The following is a 17,357-nucleotide window of genomic DNA, read 5'->3' on the forward strand; positions in this document are numbered from 1 at the left end:
CCTTCCTAGCCCTCTTTTCACCGGTCTCCACCGGGACACCATTTCCCTACACACCTGCTTCCCACCAGGGCTCTGCGTTTATCGAGGGTTCTACACCCTTGAATACATGGACCAGAGGTTAAAACCAGAGGTTCCTAAAGCCACATTCCCCCTCCAGGAGACTGGGCAGTTGTAAGGACCAGAGGCTGGTTGGGTCACGAGAGAACAGCATTTGCACAGCAAGGCTCACAGCCACCAGGAGACGACACGTAGACACAGACACGCTGCACACACACACACGCTTACACACACACACACACACACACACACACACACACTAGGAGGTGATGGATGTTACTGAGATGGACCAAAAACCAACAAGCAGTGGGGTAAGAAATAAACAGAAACAAAACAAAGCACTTGCGTTCAGATGGAAAGCTGTTTCGTGGGCGGCCAGGGCCCGAGCCCAGGGCCGGGGGAAGGTGGGTGCCTGCTTGGAGGACGCTGCTGTTGGAGAAGCCCGGGGGAGACGGGGCGTGGGGCAGCTCTGGCTCCCCTCCCACGAAGAGTGTGCCTTGGCCGCTGTCCTGGGGGGGGGGGTCCTACCGCACGGGCCGGGCTGCGGTGGGCATGGATGCGGGGGCACAGAGGGTGCAGGGATGGGGAGGCACTTACCTGGTGGCCCAGAAATGGCTAGCCCACCTTTGGGGGAGTGTGCAGTATCTCAGTTTAAACAAAATCCTGGTGGTAACTGCTCAACCATGAATAGTCAGCTCTCTAGTGTTTCAATAAAGCTTGTAAAATTGTTAGTGAAAAAGAGAAAAAGACAAAAACAACAATTCACCTGTAGGGCAATTGTGCTGTTCTTCGCGGGGTATTTTCCCACCAGTCCTTGTTCTTTCCGTTTCTTGAATTTCCTAAAGTAGTCCTGTATCAGGAAAGTGGCATAGAACTTCCCCACGGTTACCTCATCATCTAAACGGAGAGACCAGACAGAGCTCTCCCGAATCAGCACATTTGCACCAAGAGCCTCAACACTTGCTTTGGGCAGGGAGGGGGCAGGGGCACTGAGCTCTCAGCTTAGGACACAGGAAACTAAATCTAGCGAAAAGCAAGATTGTGCAAAGCAGTTAAGCCTCAAAATTAGAGTCAGTTACATAAACTGATACTCAAAATTGCAGAAAATAATGGACTTGTCATGAGTTTCATAGAGCAGCGTATTAGTAACACCATGAAGTGCCATCTCGGTTATTGACTCAAAAGAAAAATTACAGAACAAAAAAAAAAGCCTTCATGGGTCATAGTTTCACCCGTGCATAGGGATTTGCATGTGTAATTACCGCGAACACCAAGGACAATTAACCATCCAAACCCCAATGCCTGGAGAGAAAGATAGAGAACTCAGAAAGGTGACAGGCAAGCTCGGAAGGAGAGGCCGATTCCGAAAAGTGACTGCAGACCCAGATTTCCAAGTGCCCCCTTCATTCTCTGCCAGTAGCCTCCACATGCCGTGTCTTGGTTTGTAATTCAGAACTGCTTGTTTTCGATACTGCGAGTGACAGCTGCAGCTCACCTCAGAGCTGGCTGCCTTGTCTCTGCTTTGTTCAGAAGCAGCCCCACCGTGCGTGCCCGGGGAGCTGGGCCTCCGCTGAGCCTGATTAAAGGTGATGCATGAGGCAGAACAGTGGCTCTTGCTGTCTCCCAGGAAACCACCCTGGCAGTGCCGGTGTGCCCGGGGTCTCCACGAGGCCTGCTCTCCCAAGGTGCTCACGCCCACACCTGCCCAGGGTGCCCACGAGGCTGGTGACCGGTGACCATGGCTTGCAGAGGCTGGAGGAGAATGGCTGCCACCCTCAGGCTTTAGCACCGCTCGACTTGTGGCCAGGCTGCCCTTGCGACTCACGTGCCATCGAGGGTAGAGGCCCTGGCCTCTCTGGGCTTGTGTTCCCACCCACAAGTGAGCCTGAGCCTCTCAGGAGAAGCTGTGAGGATTCCAGGACAAGAGGCCTGCAGGGCGCTCTGGGCAGTCTAAGTGCCAGGGGCCGGGTGACGGTGGACCACTGCCATCAGAACCACTGTTATCTAACAGCTCTCCAATAGTGCACCTACTGAAATAGGACAAGAACCACGACAAGGTGCGGGACACCGGAACCCTCAGGGGGGGTGCGCCCGGGGGGTGCATTTCCTGCCCGTGTGGGGACGGATGTCCGCGACTAGACACTGCTGGGCCACTCTGGGCTGCCTGCCCCCAACTTCCTTGTCAGAAGCTGCTCAGGGTTACTGTGTGAGAGGATGCCTGGGGGTGGTCGGCCTGGAGAAGTGTGTCACAGTCCTTCTAAACCCAAGCCAGGCAAGTCCCACAGCAGCGCAGGGGTCACCCCAGTGAACCTCGGCCTTTGGGCAGCGATGAAGCCCAGGGCCCTCATCGGTCTAGGGCTGGTCCAAATGGTCTAACAATGCCCTGTGCAGAGGCAGGGAGGTGAGAGGCGAGTGGACAGAGGTTCCATGACTTGCTCCAGGCCAGGTGAGCTGGGAGATGGGCCTCCCAGACCTGGGTTCTCATTCTCCACCCCACTGACTCCCTGAGGGACGGCCCAGCTCCATTCCAAGAGCCTCCTGGTGCTGTGGGGCTGCCTCTCCCCAGCGAAGTCTACCTCTCCACCAGGCCACATGCAGGAGGCGGACCAACTGCGGCCCGACAATCCCAGGGTCAGCCAGCCTCTGCCAGTCAGAGTCCCTAGTCTCCCCTGTGGGCTCCCACAAAAACACCGGCCATACTCACAGGAAGCCCATCTCATCCCTCGCTGGGGTGCTTCCAGCAAAAGCAGGCCTAACTGCTCTCCCCCTTCAGCCTGGATGGTGCTAGCGTAGAGGGCCCAAGGGGGCTCCTATGGGAGAGTCCTGGCTCTCCCTGGCCCAGAACCTGGGTGGGGCAGTGGCGGGGTGGTGGTCGCTGTACTCAGTGAAGAGGGTGGATCGTGTTTCTGCCCAAGGGGCAGCTCCAGGGCGGAGGTGCCCACCTAGGGCTCTGCAAGCAGGGCCTCCAAGGGCTACCTGACCTTCTGCACTGAGATGCTGAGCTACTGAGACCAGGCTCAGGAAGAGTCTTAAGACAGCAAACTCACAGCTACAGCAGGACAGAGAAAGAAGGAAAAGGAGTGAGTGCAGGGAGGCCGGCTGGGCCCGGGACTTCAGAGAGCGATGGGGTCACCGCTCTGAACACTCCTCAGGGGAAAGGAGCCAAAGATTCAGGTCCAGGAGCGAAGGTCCAAAGACAGAAGAGCCCCTGGGAGGACAGGGGAAGAGCCATGACTCGGCAGGAGGCCACAGCGGAGCTGAGAACACGAGCAAGATCCGGATGGGAAACGAGACACCTCAGCATGGACAGAGCGGACAGGCTGTCCCCACAGCCAGAGGCAGCGCCGGAGCCCGGCATTCTGGCCTGGCTCCCAGGCTCATTCCTGAGCATCACCTCATCAAGCTCCCGATGAGCTGGGGGTGCCTCACATCACCCCTGTGCTGGCAAGGCCTTTTAAGATGGGCCCTGACTCTGCTTTCCCACCAGGGCTGTAAGGGTTCCCTGAGTGCCCCACAAAGGCCAGTCCCAGGTGCCGGGCTGGCCTGGCTCAGTCTGCTGCCCTCTGGCCAGATTACCGTGGACACCGAGTCCCTCCGCCATGGGAGCTATCCACGCGCTGGCCCAGAGGGTCGTAAATATATCCCCCTTCTCTAAGTGCTCCACGGGGTGGGAAAGGCTCATCTACTGGGAAGGTAAGAGGAAAGACAAAGAGGCAAAGGGTGAACGCAGATGCTACAACCCTGCCCAGCAACTCAACCAGAGCCTCTGCCCTAAAGCCTAAAGTCTCCACCTTCGGAAATTCAGTGACAAGAGCCCTTATTTGACATCAGCCTGGATAAGCTCTATGCTTGGCACATCCACCACCTGGGCCATAGAACTTCTTGAGCATCCCATCCCTACTAAGGTGCTGTTTCCTTTCCAGGTTTTCCGGAGCTCTGACTGCCATTTTGGAAGAGATTAACCCTTGTCACCCTAACCCCCAATCCACGTTAAGAAATGCAGAGAGAAAAGCAGGGCCCACCATTGGGCCAGGAAAGAGGAAGACTATGTAGCCTTTAAGAAAAGCCTAGTAGGGCTACAAGCTGATCAAAGGAAGGGAGGCAAATTCCAGACCCCTTTTTTTTCTTGGTGAAATAGAAACAAATGAAGTTTCACAGAAATGTGAATGACTCTCCCCAGGTGAGCCTTGCCAGGATGGCACTGATGTGAGAGATTGGGCTGTAGGGAGGGTGGCGCATCAAGAGAGGTGAGACGAGGGGGGGGCCTGCGAGGAAGGTTCCCCCGAGACAGGTATAGCCCGCTATTCTGAAGCATGCATCTGCATCGTGAGAAATATGTAGGGGAATACAGTTGGCAAGAGATAACTCCGATTCCATGCCACCACCCTAAAACAGAATTGCTTCAGAATATTCTGAAAGACTGAGACTCGAAAGGAATGGAGGCTGCAGAAAAAGCTCAAGCACATTGTTACAACAATTTAAGAAAAGCAATTCGTCTCAGCCATGCGAACACCTGGGTGTGCAGCTAAAAAGAAAAGAACGGAAACCAAAGAGCTGTTTTAAAGGTGCAGGGTCAGTTCTCCTGTGGGGAGCCAGGCACCTCTCTCTGGGTGGGAGTTTTTGTTTGGTTCTGTTGGTGTTTTGTCTTGCACGCTTTCCCTTAATCATTTCTTGGTGGGTCCTCTTTCCCAGCTCTGAGCTGTTGGCCCTGCCAGCTCTGGGTGGCTCCCTCCAGCAACAAGAGCTCACAGTGCTTCTGGCGTCACGTGGGGAACAGAGCCAGCCAGCAAGCTGCACTATCCCCCAGGATCCAGAGGTTGCCACTTTCTCAAAAGGAGAGGCCACTGTCCTGGCCTGGGGTTCCAGACTCAGCTTTCAGACCTGAGCCAGCCCCACTGGGAGTGACGCAATTCAGTTTGTTACAAAACACACCAAACATTTCTAACACACCCGGGGCTGAGGGGGTAGAGGCCGGGTGTGTTCGCACTGAGCAGACGGATCCTGCACCTTTAAAACTCGAAAATGAAAGTCAAAACACAACCACCTCCACTTTTAAGTCAATGTGTACTTAAACAAAAATGGAAAAACAGTATCTGGATTATATATATATGTGTGTTATATATATATAAGTCTGAGAAAAGTTTAGTCAGTTATTTTATGATAAACAACAAAAAGAAATAAGCATGCCTGTTAGTTCCATCTCTACTCTAAATTCTAATTAAAGGGACGTTTGGGTAATAGATCTAGTCTTAGAGCATTTCAAAAATACCATTTTTCAAAAGCTTTTTTTTGTGAGACATTTTCAACAACATGTTGAAGGATATATGGAAACTAGTTTTAAGTACTTCATTTTGGGCAACTCCCCCCTCCCCCCAAAAAAAACACAGGCTTTTGGTTTTGAGGCCCCAAGCTTGTTCTCCTAACATGACTTCCTCCACCCACAAGAGAACCTCTGCTTCAGCGATCTGGGTCTCAGTTTCCTTCTCACTGAAGCCTCTCCTTTGTCTGGAATGGTCTTCACGTTACCACAAATCATTACACTGATGGCCATAAGGGCCTTCTTTAGCTGCTGGCCTCGATGTTCTGGCTGGTACCTCAAGCCTTCTGCAAACACGCTGGGATTCCTGGAGACTAGCAGTGAAACCAACATGTTGGTCAAGAGCTACTTAGGAAATAAATTGCACTGACCACCAGCTGGAGGAACAACTTGGTCAAGTAGCTTCATGCTGGTTTTCTTCCAAATTTTCTTGATCACAGCTCGGAGTTCTTCATTAGCTTGTTCCAGGTTGCCTGGATTCAAAATGCAAGAGAGGCAAATGAGCCTTGTTTCTTTTCCCCTGCAACGCCTCTCTGTTCTCACCAGAGCTGCCGGTGGCACGAGTCACCTCTGAGCTCTCTGGGACAAAGTGAGCATGAAGGGAGGAGAGAAAGGTGGAGGAGGCTGGCCTGGCCAGAGGGCCCAGCACAGACATCCTGATTACATGCACCACCCCGGCCCCTGGGGGGGGGGCTTCTGACAAGAAGAGGTCCACGTGAGAATTAAGGTGGGACATGGCCTCCCCGTCCTCTTCTCCCACCTGTCCTGCTTCCAGGGAGGGCTCACCTTCAGTCTTGATTTTAAGAGCCGTTCGAACCAGAGCAAACAGAGTTGCATTAAACATGACTGTCCCATCACTGTTGAGTGGCATGTTCATAGCAACTAGTCTCTGTAAACAGAAAGAAAAGTCCCTTGATAGAATGCAAACAACCGAGGACAGCTGCAGTCCATTCCATTTATTTTCTGTTTATTCTCTCCAGCTCCTTTCTAATGGCTCCTTGATTCAAGTTAATGGCCATTGAGGGGCACCTACCATTTGAGGGGCTCTGCGATGACAAAGCACAAATGCTGGCACTCAGATAACGTGTTTGTTTTTTTTTTTAACTGTTTAGTCCCCTACTATTCATGCATTCCTCTCCCCTTCTCATCAGCTGGCTCCCCTGTGTCTTGGGGTCAAGCCTCCATGCTGGGCACATCTTTAAAGGCTGTTTGGGGGTAAAATGATATACCAGGTATGATGAGCCAGGCACAGAGTCTGAGACAAAGGTCCTCAACCAATGAAGCCCATTACTTTTCCTAACTTGGGGAGTGTCCTTCAAGGACCCTTCCCCGGAGACACCACTGTGGAGGGTTTTGTACAAGTCCATGTGGTTCCTCCGAGGGTTTGGCCTTGCAGAGCTGGATCCCCCATGTCCTGCTCCTGTCTTCTCTCTCTTTACCCTTGTAACACCAGCACTGAGAGCCGGAGAGGACTAGGATGAGAGAAAACACCCTCTCTGGCCCCAGCTGATGCAGATGACATGCCCAGAGCCAAGTGCAGTGCAAGGGTTAAAGGATATCATAGACACTAAGGGCATAGACACTTCAGCTGGGTGCCTGGCAGGTGTAAGTGCTAAAGAAGTGGTACTTAGAATTACTAATAGTTTCACACTTCTTACTTTCGGCTGACAAGGTGTCCCAAAAGAAAGATGTTAAAAGCTTTTCCTCCTCCCTATCAATGGACTACAACCTTGGGTACACAGGATTCACCCTACCTGAATTCCTAGTCCTAGGACAGCCTGAAATTTACTTGGACTGCTGCTGCTGTTAAGTCGCTTCAGTCGTGTCTGACTCTGTGCAACCCCATAGGTGGCAACCCACCAGGCTCCTCCGTCCCTGGGATTCTCCAGGCAAGAGTACTGGAGTGGGTTACCATTTCCTTCTCCAACGCATGCATTTACTTGGACAGCCTGCACATTTACTTGCATCTCCTGGTAAATTTCTGAATCAGCAAACTGCTTTGTCCTTAGAGCACAAAGTAGTCCACTTTTACTTACACAGGTCCTTCCTTAGATCTTTTACATAAAAGGGTCTGCAAACGCAAACATAAAACAATAACCATGAGCTAAAACTCATCTTGTTCTTGGAAAGCAGAAAAGAGCCTGGTACTGTGAAATCTATGGGAAAAAGTCAACATCCATGACTTATTCTCTGCGCCGACATCCAGAGTTCAGGATGAGCAGAAGCAAAGACTCAGGCAAGGAGCCCAAGGACTTGCCAATGAAGCTTTCTGGACTTCCAGCACAGGGCAAAATGAGTTAGACTCAGATTTCTCTGAAAGCCTGAAATACACTGTAGACTCCACTCTACTGCGATTCTGTCTAGAGCTAGCCTAGCACCCCTCTGAGGGTAAGGTGAACCCCTGACCCTGAATCCCATCAGATCTGTGGGAAGAGGGGACCAGGTGTTGCACAGTCTGGCCGGATTTCTACACGGCAGTTTCAACAGACAAACTCCCACATTTCTCCTCTAAAACATGGGGGTCCTTTTCTGTTTCTACAGCTGATTCCAGGTGATTTGACATGAACTCTACCAAAAGAAACCAGATCTCGAGGAGAGCTTACAGAGAGCATGGTCTGATATGAAAACGTCAGGAATGGGGTGAGGTGGTGATAGGAATGGAGCAGGATAATTAAATACTTAGCTTAAAAGTCCCACTAGGGCATTGAAGACAGAAGGGAATTCTAAGCGAGCTTGGGAGACTGTTGCAAGCCTTCGGTCACTCAACAAGAGAATCCAGTAACCAAGCAACAGTGTACACAAGCAAAGCACCAGACAGTAGGCATGGGGTCTGAGTCTCATTCACCAAGTCAGGGAGCTGGAGAGCAGCACACCTGCATGCGGCCGTGACAGGAATACAGGTGAAAGGGAAAAGAAGCTAGGTGAAAGGGGATATTATACCAAAACCTGAGATCAATTACCTTGTTTTAGTATACATTACCACCCTTTTGTTAATAAACATACGATTTAAACACCACCATGATGGTCCTGGTTACACCATAAAAGGTTAAAAGAGGAACGAAGGGTATCAGCCTTGATATCTACCTAAAAATGAGGAAGAAGGGGATATTCTCTCCTTTACTTTTCCTTTGATTATAAAAACGTAAACCTCTCTGCTCTCGGGGCTGCGCTCGCTTGCCTGCCCCCTGTATCTCTCACAAGCATCCTATGCTAATAAACTCACTCTTTGCCAGCCACTCTGCCTCATATTGAATTCTTTCCACATTGAGACAAAAAAAACCTGAGTTTCAGTAAGCCCAAGTGAATGGTTTAAACTAAGAGACTGTGTTCGAGTCCCCTCCTAAGGCAGGGATTGTGGGTTCAAGTCTCAATCTGAGGTGCAGATGGGTTCAAGTCCCATCTGACAAAGAGTGTGGTTTTAGCAAGAGACTTGAATCCACCCCTGAGAGGCCACCGCTCGATGCAGGCTCCCTGGGAAGGGAGCCCTGGCAACAGAGGGTCACCATGTGCACCATCACACCAGCTCGGAGATGTTCAGATCACCAAGTCCTCTCCATTCTACTCCCTAAGCAGACCCCTAAGCCAACACCTCCTCTCCACGCCCACTCCACTGCCCTCCCTCCGGCTCTTGCCATATGTTGCAGTGAGATAATGCAACAGCTCTCCTGGGTGTTCTCCTGTCTCCAGTTTACCTCTCTGTTGTCTAGAGGCAACTTTCTAGAACAGACCTCTATTCACGTTCCTTCCATGAGACTCAGCATGACACAGAAGGCTCCGCGCAGCTACACTCAGCTGGGGCCTCAGGCCTCTGCCACCTTCTCTCGTGTTCCAGCCACACCAGCCACTCTTTGTTCTCCTGCCTCCCCGTCTGGGCTCTCTAGGCTCCCCTTCTGTGATGCTCTTTCCGCTCTGACAAACTCCTACTTCTCTCCTGCTGAACCTGATGTAAGTGTCACCATTCCCTTCTCCCAACCAGTGACAAATTACATAATTCCCTTCCTAACCTTATCGTTGGCTGAAAGGGTGACTTGAGAGTTATACATTCAAGAGCTCCTCAAGGATGGCAACCACATAACATTCATCTCAGCACCCCGCCAGCGCCTGACGACAGGCTCCGCAGAACATAAGTTAATCAGTGCTGACTAAAGCGGGGAGGCCCTCTGAGAGGCCTTCAGGCACGCCAACAAGACGCTCACCTTGCAGGCTACCCGGTGTGGACACAACTTCCCGAAGCCCAGGGGAGGCTGGATGCGGCGGAGCAGAGTGACCACGTCCAGGTGCTTGATCCTGCCCCTGGAGGCAAAGTGCAGCGTGAGGGCAGGGTGGCACCACCCATCCAGGCTTGAGGTCCCTCCCACCTTCCCAGGGAGCACAGCCAACACCCAGAAACAGCTCATACAAGCCACATGGAATTCTTTTCCACTTACTTTGCCTCGGGGTCATATTCAGACCAGATCCGTTTGAATTCATCTAAATGGTGAGGCCCCAGAATAGACCAGTCCCGGGTGAGATAATCAAAATTGTCCATGATGACAGCCACGAAGAGGTTGATGATCTGTAAAAGCCAATCGAGGGGAGTTTCAGGTGCAGTGAGTTTAGCTGGGTTCAATCCTAGTGAGTGCTTCCTGATTATAAGGGTCACAAGACATCTGGACCCATTTCTCCCAGAAAGGCTGAAAAACTTTCCTTCTAAAGAATGATTAAGAAAAAGCAGGCTTCCAGCTTTCACAAATGGTTTGGGTATAGTCCCCGGGGGTGGCGGGGAGGGTGGCGGGGGGTGGGTAGGTATTGTCTGATCTTTTGAAACACACTGGAGTTTTATAAGTTGCACCGAATAACTCACTGTCGTAAGTTACTACTATGTGCAGTGGCTTTGAGATTTTTATAAAAGAACCAGCAGCCCTAAGAAGCTAGAGTGGTGAAGCCTGTTAGTGAGCACCAAAACCCCTATTACAACAAAGGCGTTTATATTAACACAGGCCTCACTCAGCAGAAACCTCAACTGCCCAGTGGAGTCTAGAGTGCTCGTCAACATAAGATACCGCACAGCTATTTGATGGGGCAATATTACTGGTCTGAATCTCAAATGAGACATGAATATCTATGAGAGGAGTGCAGGGGTTTGTGAGGCAATTCTGATCACTTACCAGAAATGCGCAGAGCATATAAAAACTGATGAAATAAACGATGGCGAAGTTGCTCCCACATGTGTATTCCTCCCCGGGGTTGTAATCCGAGTCGGGGTCGCATTGCTTCCCCGGGAGGCAGGCTAACATGATTTCCTGCCAGGCCTCCCCCGTCGCACACCTTTTTTGGATCAAGCAAAGAAAGAAAGAAGGCATATAAGGCTTAGACCCTCAAGAAATTTTAAGAAAAAATATTTTTCAATTAGATCAAAACCTAAGTAATTTGGGAGGAAGGCAGCTTGATTTAGTCAAAATTCCTAAACTGAAAATCCTATTTATTTTCAAATGCAACTTGTATCAGTAAGTGGAGGACCAGCTGAAACTCCCTTTGATATGCATCAACCACTGGATACAAGCACATCAATTCTTTTAGTATAAAGGGATGTTTGTTTTGTTGTCTTCTCTCTTTTAGACACTTACACTGTAATTTTTAAATGATTATTATTTTTAGCAACCTAACATCTGACAGCTTGATTAGATTCCCCATTCAATTCTGTTGAAAGAAAAGAACTGGAAACTAACTTACAAAGAATTTGCTCTCCAGTCACTAGAGTCAATAGAAATTACTTGTATGGTTTCTAGAAAGTTCTCACACTTCAAGGCACTCTGTTTACAAAGTTATTAAAAAGAGTTAAAAACAATCCCATACAGCTTGAAATTGTGCATCTCACAAAGCTCCCCACTGACTGTGCAAAAGGCTTCCATGTTCCGGCTAAATTTTCATTTTCCTGGTTGTTTGAGTGCATGCGCCCACGTGTGAGCATATACTCCATACCCTCCCAGTGGCTCAGCAGACCTACTCATTCACTCCCAAATGGAGAACCTTACGCCAATCACAATGTGAATGACCAAAAGCCAACAAAATTCCTCTGTGACTAAAATGCTACCATGTCCATGTAAGAATACAAAACAAATACAAAAAACCACCAGGACCCAACTGCTTTAAGAACTCGGGTCCTCTTTTGCTCTGGAGCCCAAAGCCAGAGACATCTACTCGGGACTGGACTCGGTCACCTGAAGAGCAGCAGCACCGCCTGGGGAAAGGTCTGGAAATTGTTGTTTCTGTTGATCTGGTTGTTATCTCTCATGGCCACTTTCCCGAACATCTAGAGAGAGAAATTATTAGGGGAAAAAGAAAAAATTTTATCATATGGAGGAAAAAAAAAAAAAAGCCCTCCACATGTGAATTTAGAACTCAAGTTCAGTCAATACCCAAAATGCCTGGCACTTGATTCATCCCACTGAGGTGTGCTGGGCTCTCTTCTAACCACTGGGCACATCCTCAGCTCGGCAAGTTCCTACCCTGGGGAAGGGACGCAGAAATAACCAGACAGGCAGCCCTCCCAATGGGAGTTCGGCTGGTCCAGCCCCACAGGAAGCACAGAACAGGCTCAGGGGATCCCTGAGGCTGGGGGCTGGCACCAGGGAAGGCTTGCAGGAGAAGTGAGGATAAGGACTGGACTGAAGGGTAAGGAGAACCCAGTCAGGCGACAAGGAGGGCAAAGGGTGCTCCAGGCAGAGGGTGCAAGGCCTGCAAAGGAGCAGAAGAGACATGGCCTGGGTACTCCAGGAAATGAAGCCAAAGTGAATGTGATAGACAGACCAAAGACAGGCTGTGGACAAGCACAGGGGGCTGGTGGGCTTTGCTGTAAGGGCCAGGAGAAGTTACTGAGTGCTTCACTCACAGAGATTATAGAAGCAGACTGACATTTAGGAAGAGCCTGATGCCAAGCCAAGACTCTTCAGTGAACATGGGGTGGTACGTGTGATGCAGTTTGCAGTTCTCTGTAACACTTAAGTTTTACATGAGGACGTTATGGCATAAAAGACCTTTCAGGGCCCAGAGCACCAAAAGCCGCTGAAATACAGGGGCTCAAGCACACTGACTCTTCATTCAAAACCCCTGGTGACATGGAATCTAGAAAGATGGTACTGATGAACCTATTTGCAGGGCGACAGTGAAGATACAGACTCAGAGAACAGACTTACGGACAAGGGCGGGGGGCCGCGGTGGAGGAAGGAGAGGGTGAGGTGAATGCAGAGGGTAGCATGGAGGCATATACGCTACCATACGTAAAATAGGTAGCCAACGGGAATTCGCTGTATGACTCAGGGAACTCAAACCGGGGCTCTGTAACAACCTAGAGCAGTGGCAAAGGGTAGGATGTGGGAGGAAGGTTCAAGAGGGAGGGGACATGTGTACAGCTATGACTAATTCATGTTGATGTATGGCAGAAATCAAACCAAGACTGTGAAGCAATTATCCCTCAATTAAAAATAAATACACAAGTAAAAACCCTGGTGAGTCCTGGTGACTTACACATGCTTCTCTGCTTTAAGAATACAAAAGTCGGGACCACCACGTCTCTGCCACTGGAATACTTCTCCTCCTCCTCATCACAGCACTCCCTGACCTGAACCAGTGGAGAGCAGGGCAGAGAGACCCCGGGGTGGAGGGTATCCAGGACCAGGCTCCTTCACCTCCCTCTCCCCACAGAGGCTCTGCCCCAACCCAGCCACTTCATGTTAGGCTCAGTTGTTAGTGAGCTCCTGTCCCCTCTTCACACCTCACGAGGGGATGGAGAGCAGACCCCAGGTCACAGGAGGGCTTGCTTGCATGCTTCTTTTTAGAGGGGCGCTTCTGAGGCAAGATAATGGCTCACTTCAGCCCCAGCATCTGAAATGCTTTCAGATGATAAACAGATTTTAGTATCACTCAGTATCCTTTTAGCAACTGTGGTACAGAAAACAGGACAATTACGGCTTCTTTCAGTACTGCACTTGTCTACACTCAACTGTGGGTTTTCCCCATCAGTTGGCTCTCCTCAGACACAGATCGGGGGTGGGGAGAGCCCTAAAGTCAGCTTAACCTCCTCACACCCTTCTAACCCTGGGGCTCTTGCTGGTACAAGCCCTGTCCCGCAGGGCCAAGTCTTTCTCAACTTTATTGCTCTTTAGCAGCCAAGCCGGGCTAAAAAACCATGACCTGCCTTTCCAGTCCACCTGTCCCAAGAGCAGCATGCTGGGGCGATGCAGCAAAGGGATCCAGGGGAGAGGTGCTGGAGCATACCTGCATGCCGATGACCGCGTAGATGAAGAACAGCATGGCGATGAGAAGGGCGACATACGGGAGCGCCTGGAAGACAGGAGGTACTCGGGTCAGTGTGAGCCTCCGGCCCCTGCAGCACCGATGGCTTGGGGGCGGGGAGGGGAGAAACTGAAGGCCCACATAGGGAACACCCTCTATTCTTTTCCATGCTATACTGAAAGGACATCAGTAGTGAGGAAGAGCTTTGTAAATAAACCCCAGCGCAGCAGCACAGCTTCAGCCCTGAGGACAGCAGCCCATACACCTCTGCTTACGAAGCTGCAGGCATAATGTGCTGGCCACGGTCATCAACAGTGTGTCCTCCTCTTAAATAGTGTTACCTCTCACAATAATGCTTAAATAACTGTTGGATTCCTTTGTGAAACTACTGTAATTGATAAAATGATTCCAAACTGCTTGCTTCCTTCTTTTGTGGGTGTGTCTGCAGCGGGAGCAAGCAGCTGTTTTGCAAAGGAACATCTTTATTTAAAATCACCTTGTATCTGCTGAAGTACTTCCTTAGAGTGAAGTGTTAGGAGTGGAAACTGGGTCAGAGGGGAAGAACTACTTTTTGGCTGTGGCTGTAGAAAGCAAGACACTTTTCTTAAAATGCACCCTTTTTGAAAGAAATGCAGAGCTGGGGGCTGGGACGGGGAGGAAAAGGAGCTAGCCCTGTGGTGGCTAAGCCTAGGCTCTCCTTAGGAACATCAGATAAAAGCATGGGTGTGAGATCAGACAGACCCCTGGTCTTTTAAGCCAAGGCTCCTCAAATGCTTTTCTCCCTCATCTCAGGTGACAGAATACATCCATGTGCTCAGCATGCCTCCAGGGAGTGCCCAGATTGTTAAGGCCAAGCTCACATGCATAAAGCCTCCACTTGTTCTCCTATCTGAGAAAGGTCATCAGACAGCCAGTGGCTAAAAAGCCTCCCGACTTGTGCCAGGTCTGGGTCTGTGACTGCCAGCTTGGCCCAGAGCGGCTGCACCATCATGACAGCTGGGCTGGTTAACAGCCCCACAGGGTTAGTTTCCGGCTGTCCTTGTCATACCAACATGCGTTTTCTCCCTAGATAAGTGTTGAAGAATTTTGTTGGCACAGCTTCTCAATTTTTATGGTCCGCTACTTGGTGACATGAATTTATCTATAGTGACCAAAACCTTTTTAAAAAGGACGAATGACATTACTGCAGGGAATCATTCTATCTTTACAGCAGCTCAGTCACAAACATTGGTGCTCTGCATTAATAACAACAGCCTAGGCTTTAATCCCTTTCCAGGACCTAAGCTCCCCTGCCTGGAACCCCCACTGGCCCTGTCTCTCTCAGAGCCACAGCCCGGCTCCTTCCACAACCTCACTTTCCCCAGCAGGACTCGTGAATTTCCTTCGAGCCTCTGGACTGACCTCCTTGCCCAGATGCACACCTTCTCCTCTTCACCTGTTAAAGATCTGCCCACTGTGGAAAAATGCCTCCTGGGATATTAACAACAGTTACTTGAGACGTGGGGTGGGTTGTTCTCTGTGTATCTTTGGATAACTTCCTTTGTTAATGTGAGCATTTATAGCTTTTGAATTAAAAACTGTCAAAAGATAAAGAAATGAAGATCCATGACTTATTTTCTAATGTTTGTGTGCATCTACAAGCTCCCCAAGTGGTGTACCTCTGGATAAGAATGTGGGCCCCTCCCAATGGAGTAAGTCCAAAAGACTGGAATATCTGGTGTGGGGTGCCAGAAGGTACAGGAGAAGCTGCGTTCTGTTTGGAGCAGCTTGGAGAGCACAGCTGACAAAGGGGACTGGTTTATACCTAGATGCCCTCCACTATGCAACCCTGCCAGGCACAGGATAACCCAGGATGGGGGACGGTGTGCTGGCCCAGGCCAGTTGGTCTCTTGACTTTGTATTTATCAACAGGTTAGCCACCGGACTGGACTGTGGCAGCCTTACGACGCTTCCAGGGATCGGCTGGGACCCTCCCTCTCTCAGACATCACCATTCACCCCGGGCGTGAAGCCCTATATCTCTGTCCGTCTTGGAAATGCCACAGAGCTCTCAGCTGCGGGTCCTTACTGCTCTTTCTTCTGCTTCCTTAAGCAACTCATTCTAAGTGATTTTCCCAAGCAATGCTGGGCGGTCTCTTCCGCGTTTTATGTCCTCCATGGACCTTGATGATCACAGTGGTCCTGCCGAAGGGAGGGTGGATCCTCTATGATAGGGAACGACCTCTGACTTACATATGATCTTCAAAGAAGCCCCTGGCATGGATGGCTCTTACCTGGAAGGACTTAATAAAAGTCCACAGCAGCGTCCGGATGCCTTCCCCCCTGCTGAGAAGCTTCACCAATCGCATCACTCGGAAAAGACGGAAAAAGGTGATGGAGATTCTATTGCTCTCTTCAGAGTTCTGAAGGGTTATCATGGAGAGGTCAAACCCAATGGAAAGTAGAACATGCAACACTTTCAGAAAAACAGCAACAGATGCACACAGAGGTGGCAGAGGTAAGAATTCAAGATGTGTTTCTAGGGCTTTTGCACCTTACAAAGCATGATATGAAAGGAGAAGTTACATGCTAACAACACAGGGCTTTGGAAAACTGCGTCCACACAGCACATGCATGTCCACGTGGTCTAGAGTGTTAAGAGGAGGACGCTGGGCTGGTCAAGAGTACTGGACACTGATGATGAATGCAAACCACTGCAGACACTGTTCTGGAAGGACAATCATGGAGAATACAGAACAACTAGTGGAGGACTCGACATGGCCAAATAAACTCAAGGGAAAGACCCAGCCCCCTGGGGACTAGTCACTGATCTTACCCCAGGTGTAGCGGTTGGGACAGGGACACTTTCACTTTCAGTTGGCTTTAAGAAATCAAAGATCGAAAATGCATTAATGAACTAGGAAGGAAGCTGGGGTTCAGGAGAATAGCCCCTCCCCGCTTTTAAACATTCTGTGGTTTGTGTCTCAGGAGAACCCATGTGCTTCCTCCCTGAGGAAATGCCACGGCACTGCCTGGGGCTGGACTTGAAGGCGGGCAGCCACTGACGCAAGCCACGGACACACTCCTTGCCAATCGACACCCCAGGACGTGATGTTCCAAGGCTGACAGACATCCAGTAGAAGATAACGCTACAAGACCTCGGGGTCCCCACACGCAGAAATGCAGGGTGGGATTCTATTTTCTTAGTCGGGGTTGTGGGTCTGAGGAACGAACTGCTCTGAGGGAAACCATTCCTAACCCTGGGGAACAGGATGACTCTACCCAACAGGGAAAACTGAGTGGGAGCTGCCTGTGGTCCTCAAACCTCCCAGACTCCACTCTGCTCCCAGGCCCACAGAACTGGTGGGGCTGAGTCGGAGCACACCGGAGAGGGGCTGGTTACCCCCTGAAGCTGTCACGGCCCCACTGAGAAGGCTCTGCTCTAGATAACTCCTGGGAAGAAGCAGCCTAGCACCAGCGTGCCCTGGGCTTCTTCAGCACTGCCTCACCTGAGGTCTGGCTGGGCTCTGGTCCCCAGGGTGCAGAATCCCAGCCCTTGCTGCCCTGTGCTCACCTGCCTCCCTACTCAGGCTGGGAGGCCCCAGGGGCAGGGGCCTCACCTCATTCCAGTCAGTGCCCAGCACAGTGTCTGGCACTTATCAGAGGTTCAGTAAGTGATTATGAGAATGCAAAGAGGTTGTAAGCCAACTCACAAATATCAGGAGGCATCT

General features: G+C 50.5%; 1 protein-coding gene across 5 annotated transcripts in view; it reads right to left on the minus strand.

Annotated features, from left to right (window-relative positions):
- Nucleotides 1–17,357, minus strand: part of CACNA1D (calcium voltage-gated channel subunit alpha1 D) — a 346,003-nt gene that overhangs the window by 22,273 nt on the left and 306,373 nt on the right. For all 5 annotated transcript variants that reach the window (XM_070359809.1, XM_070359808.1, XM_070359810.1 and 2 more), the window contains 9 exons: nt 15,921–16,049; nt 13,631–13,696; nt 11,575–11,666; nt 10,522–10,681; nt 9,802–9,929; nt 9,571–9,667; nt 6,161–6,263; nt 5,746–5,847; nt 824–954 (listed from right to left, as the gene is read on the minus strand). In XM_070359809.1, the coding sequence (XP_070215910.1) occupies nt 824–954; nt 5,746–5,847; nt 6,161–6,263; nt 9,571–9,667; nt 9,802–9,929; nt 10,522–10,681; nt 11,575–11,666; nt 13,631–13,696; nt 15,921–16,049 (1,008 nt within the window). The remainder of the gene's footprint in view (nt 1–823; nt 955–5,745; nt 5,848–6,160; nt 6,264–9,570; nt 9,668–9,801; nt 9,930–10,521; nt 10,682–11,574; nt 11,667–13,630; nt 13,697–15,920; nt 16,050–17,357) is intronic.

This window comes from Bos mutus, chromosome 22 (assembly GCF_027580195.1).
Source record: "Bos mutus isolate GX-2022 chromosome 22, NWIPB_WYAK_1.1, whole genome shotgun sequence".
In the NCBI taxonomy this organism is placed as follows: Eukaryota; Metazoa; Chordata; class Mammalia; order Artiodactyla; family Bovidae; genus Bos; species Bos mutus.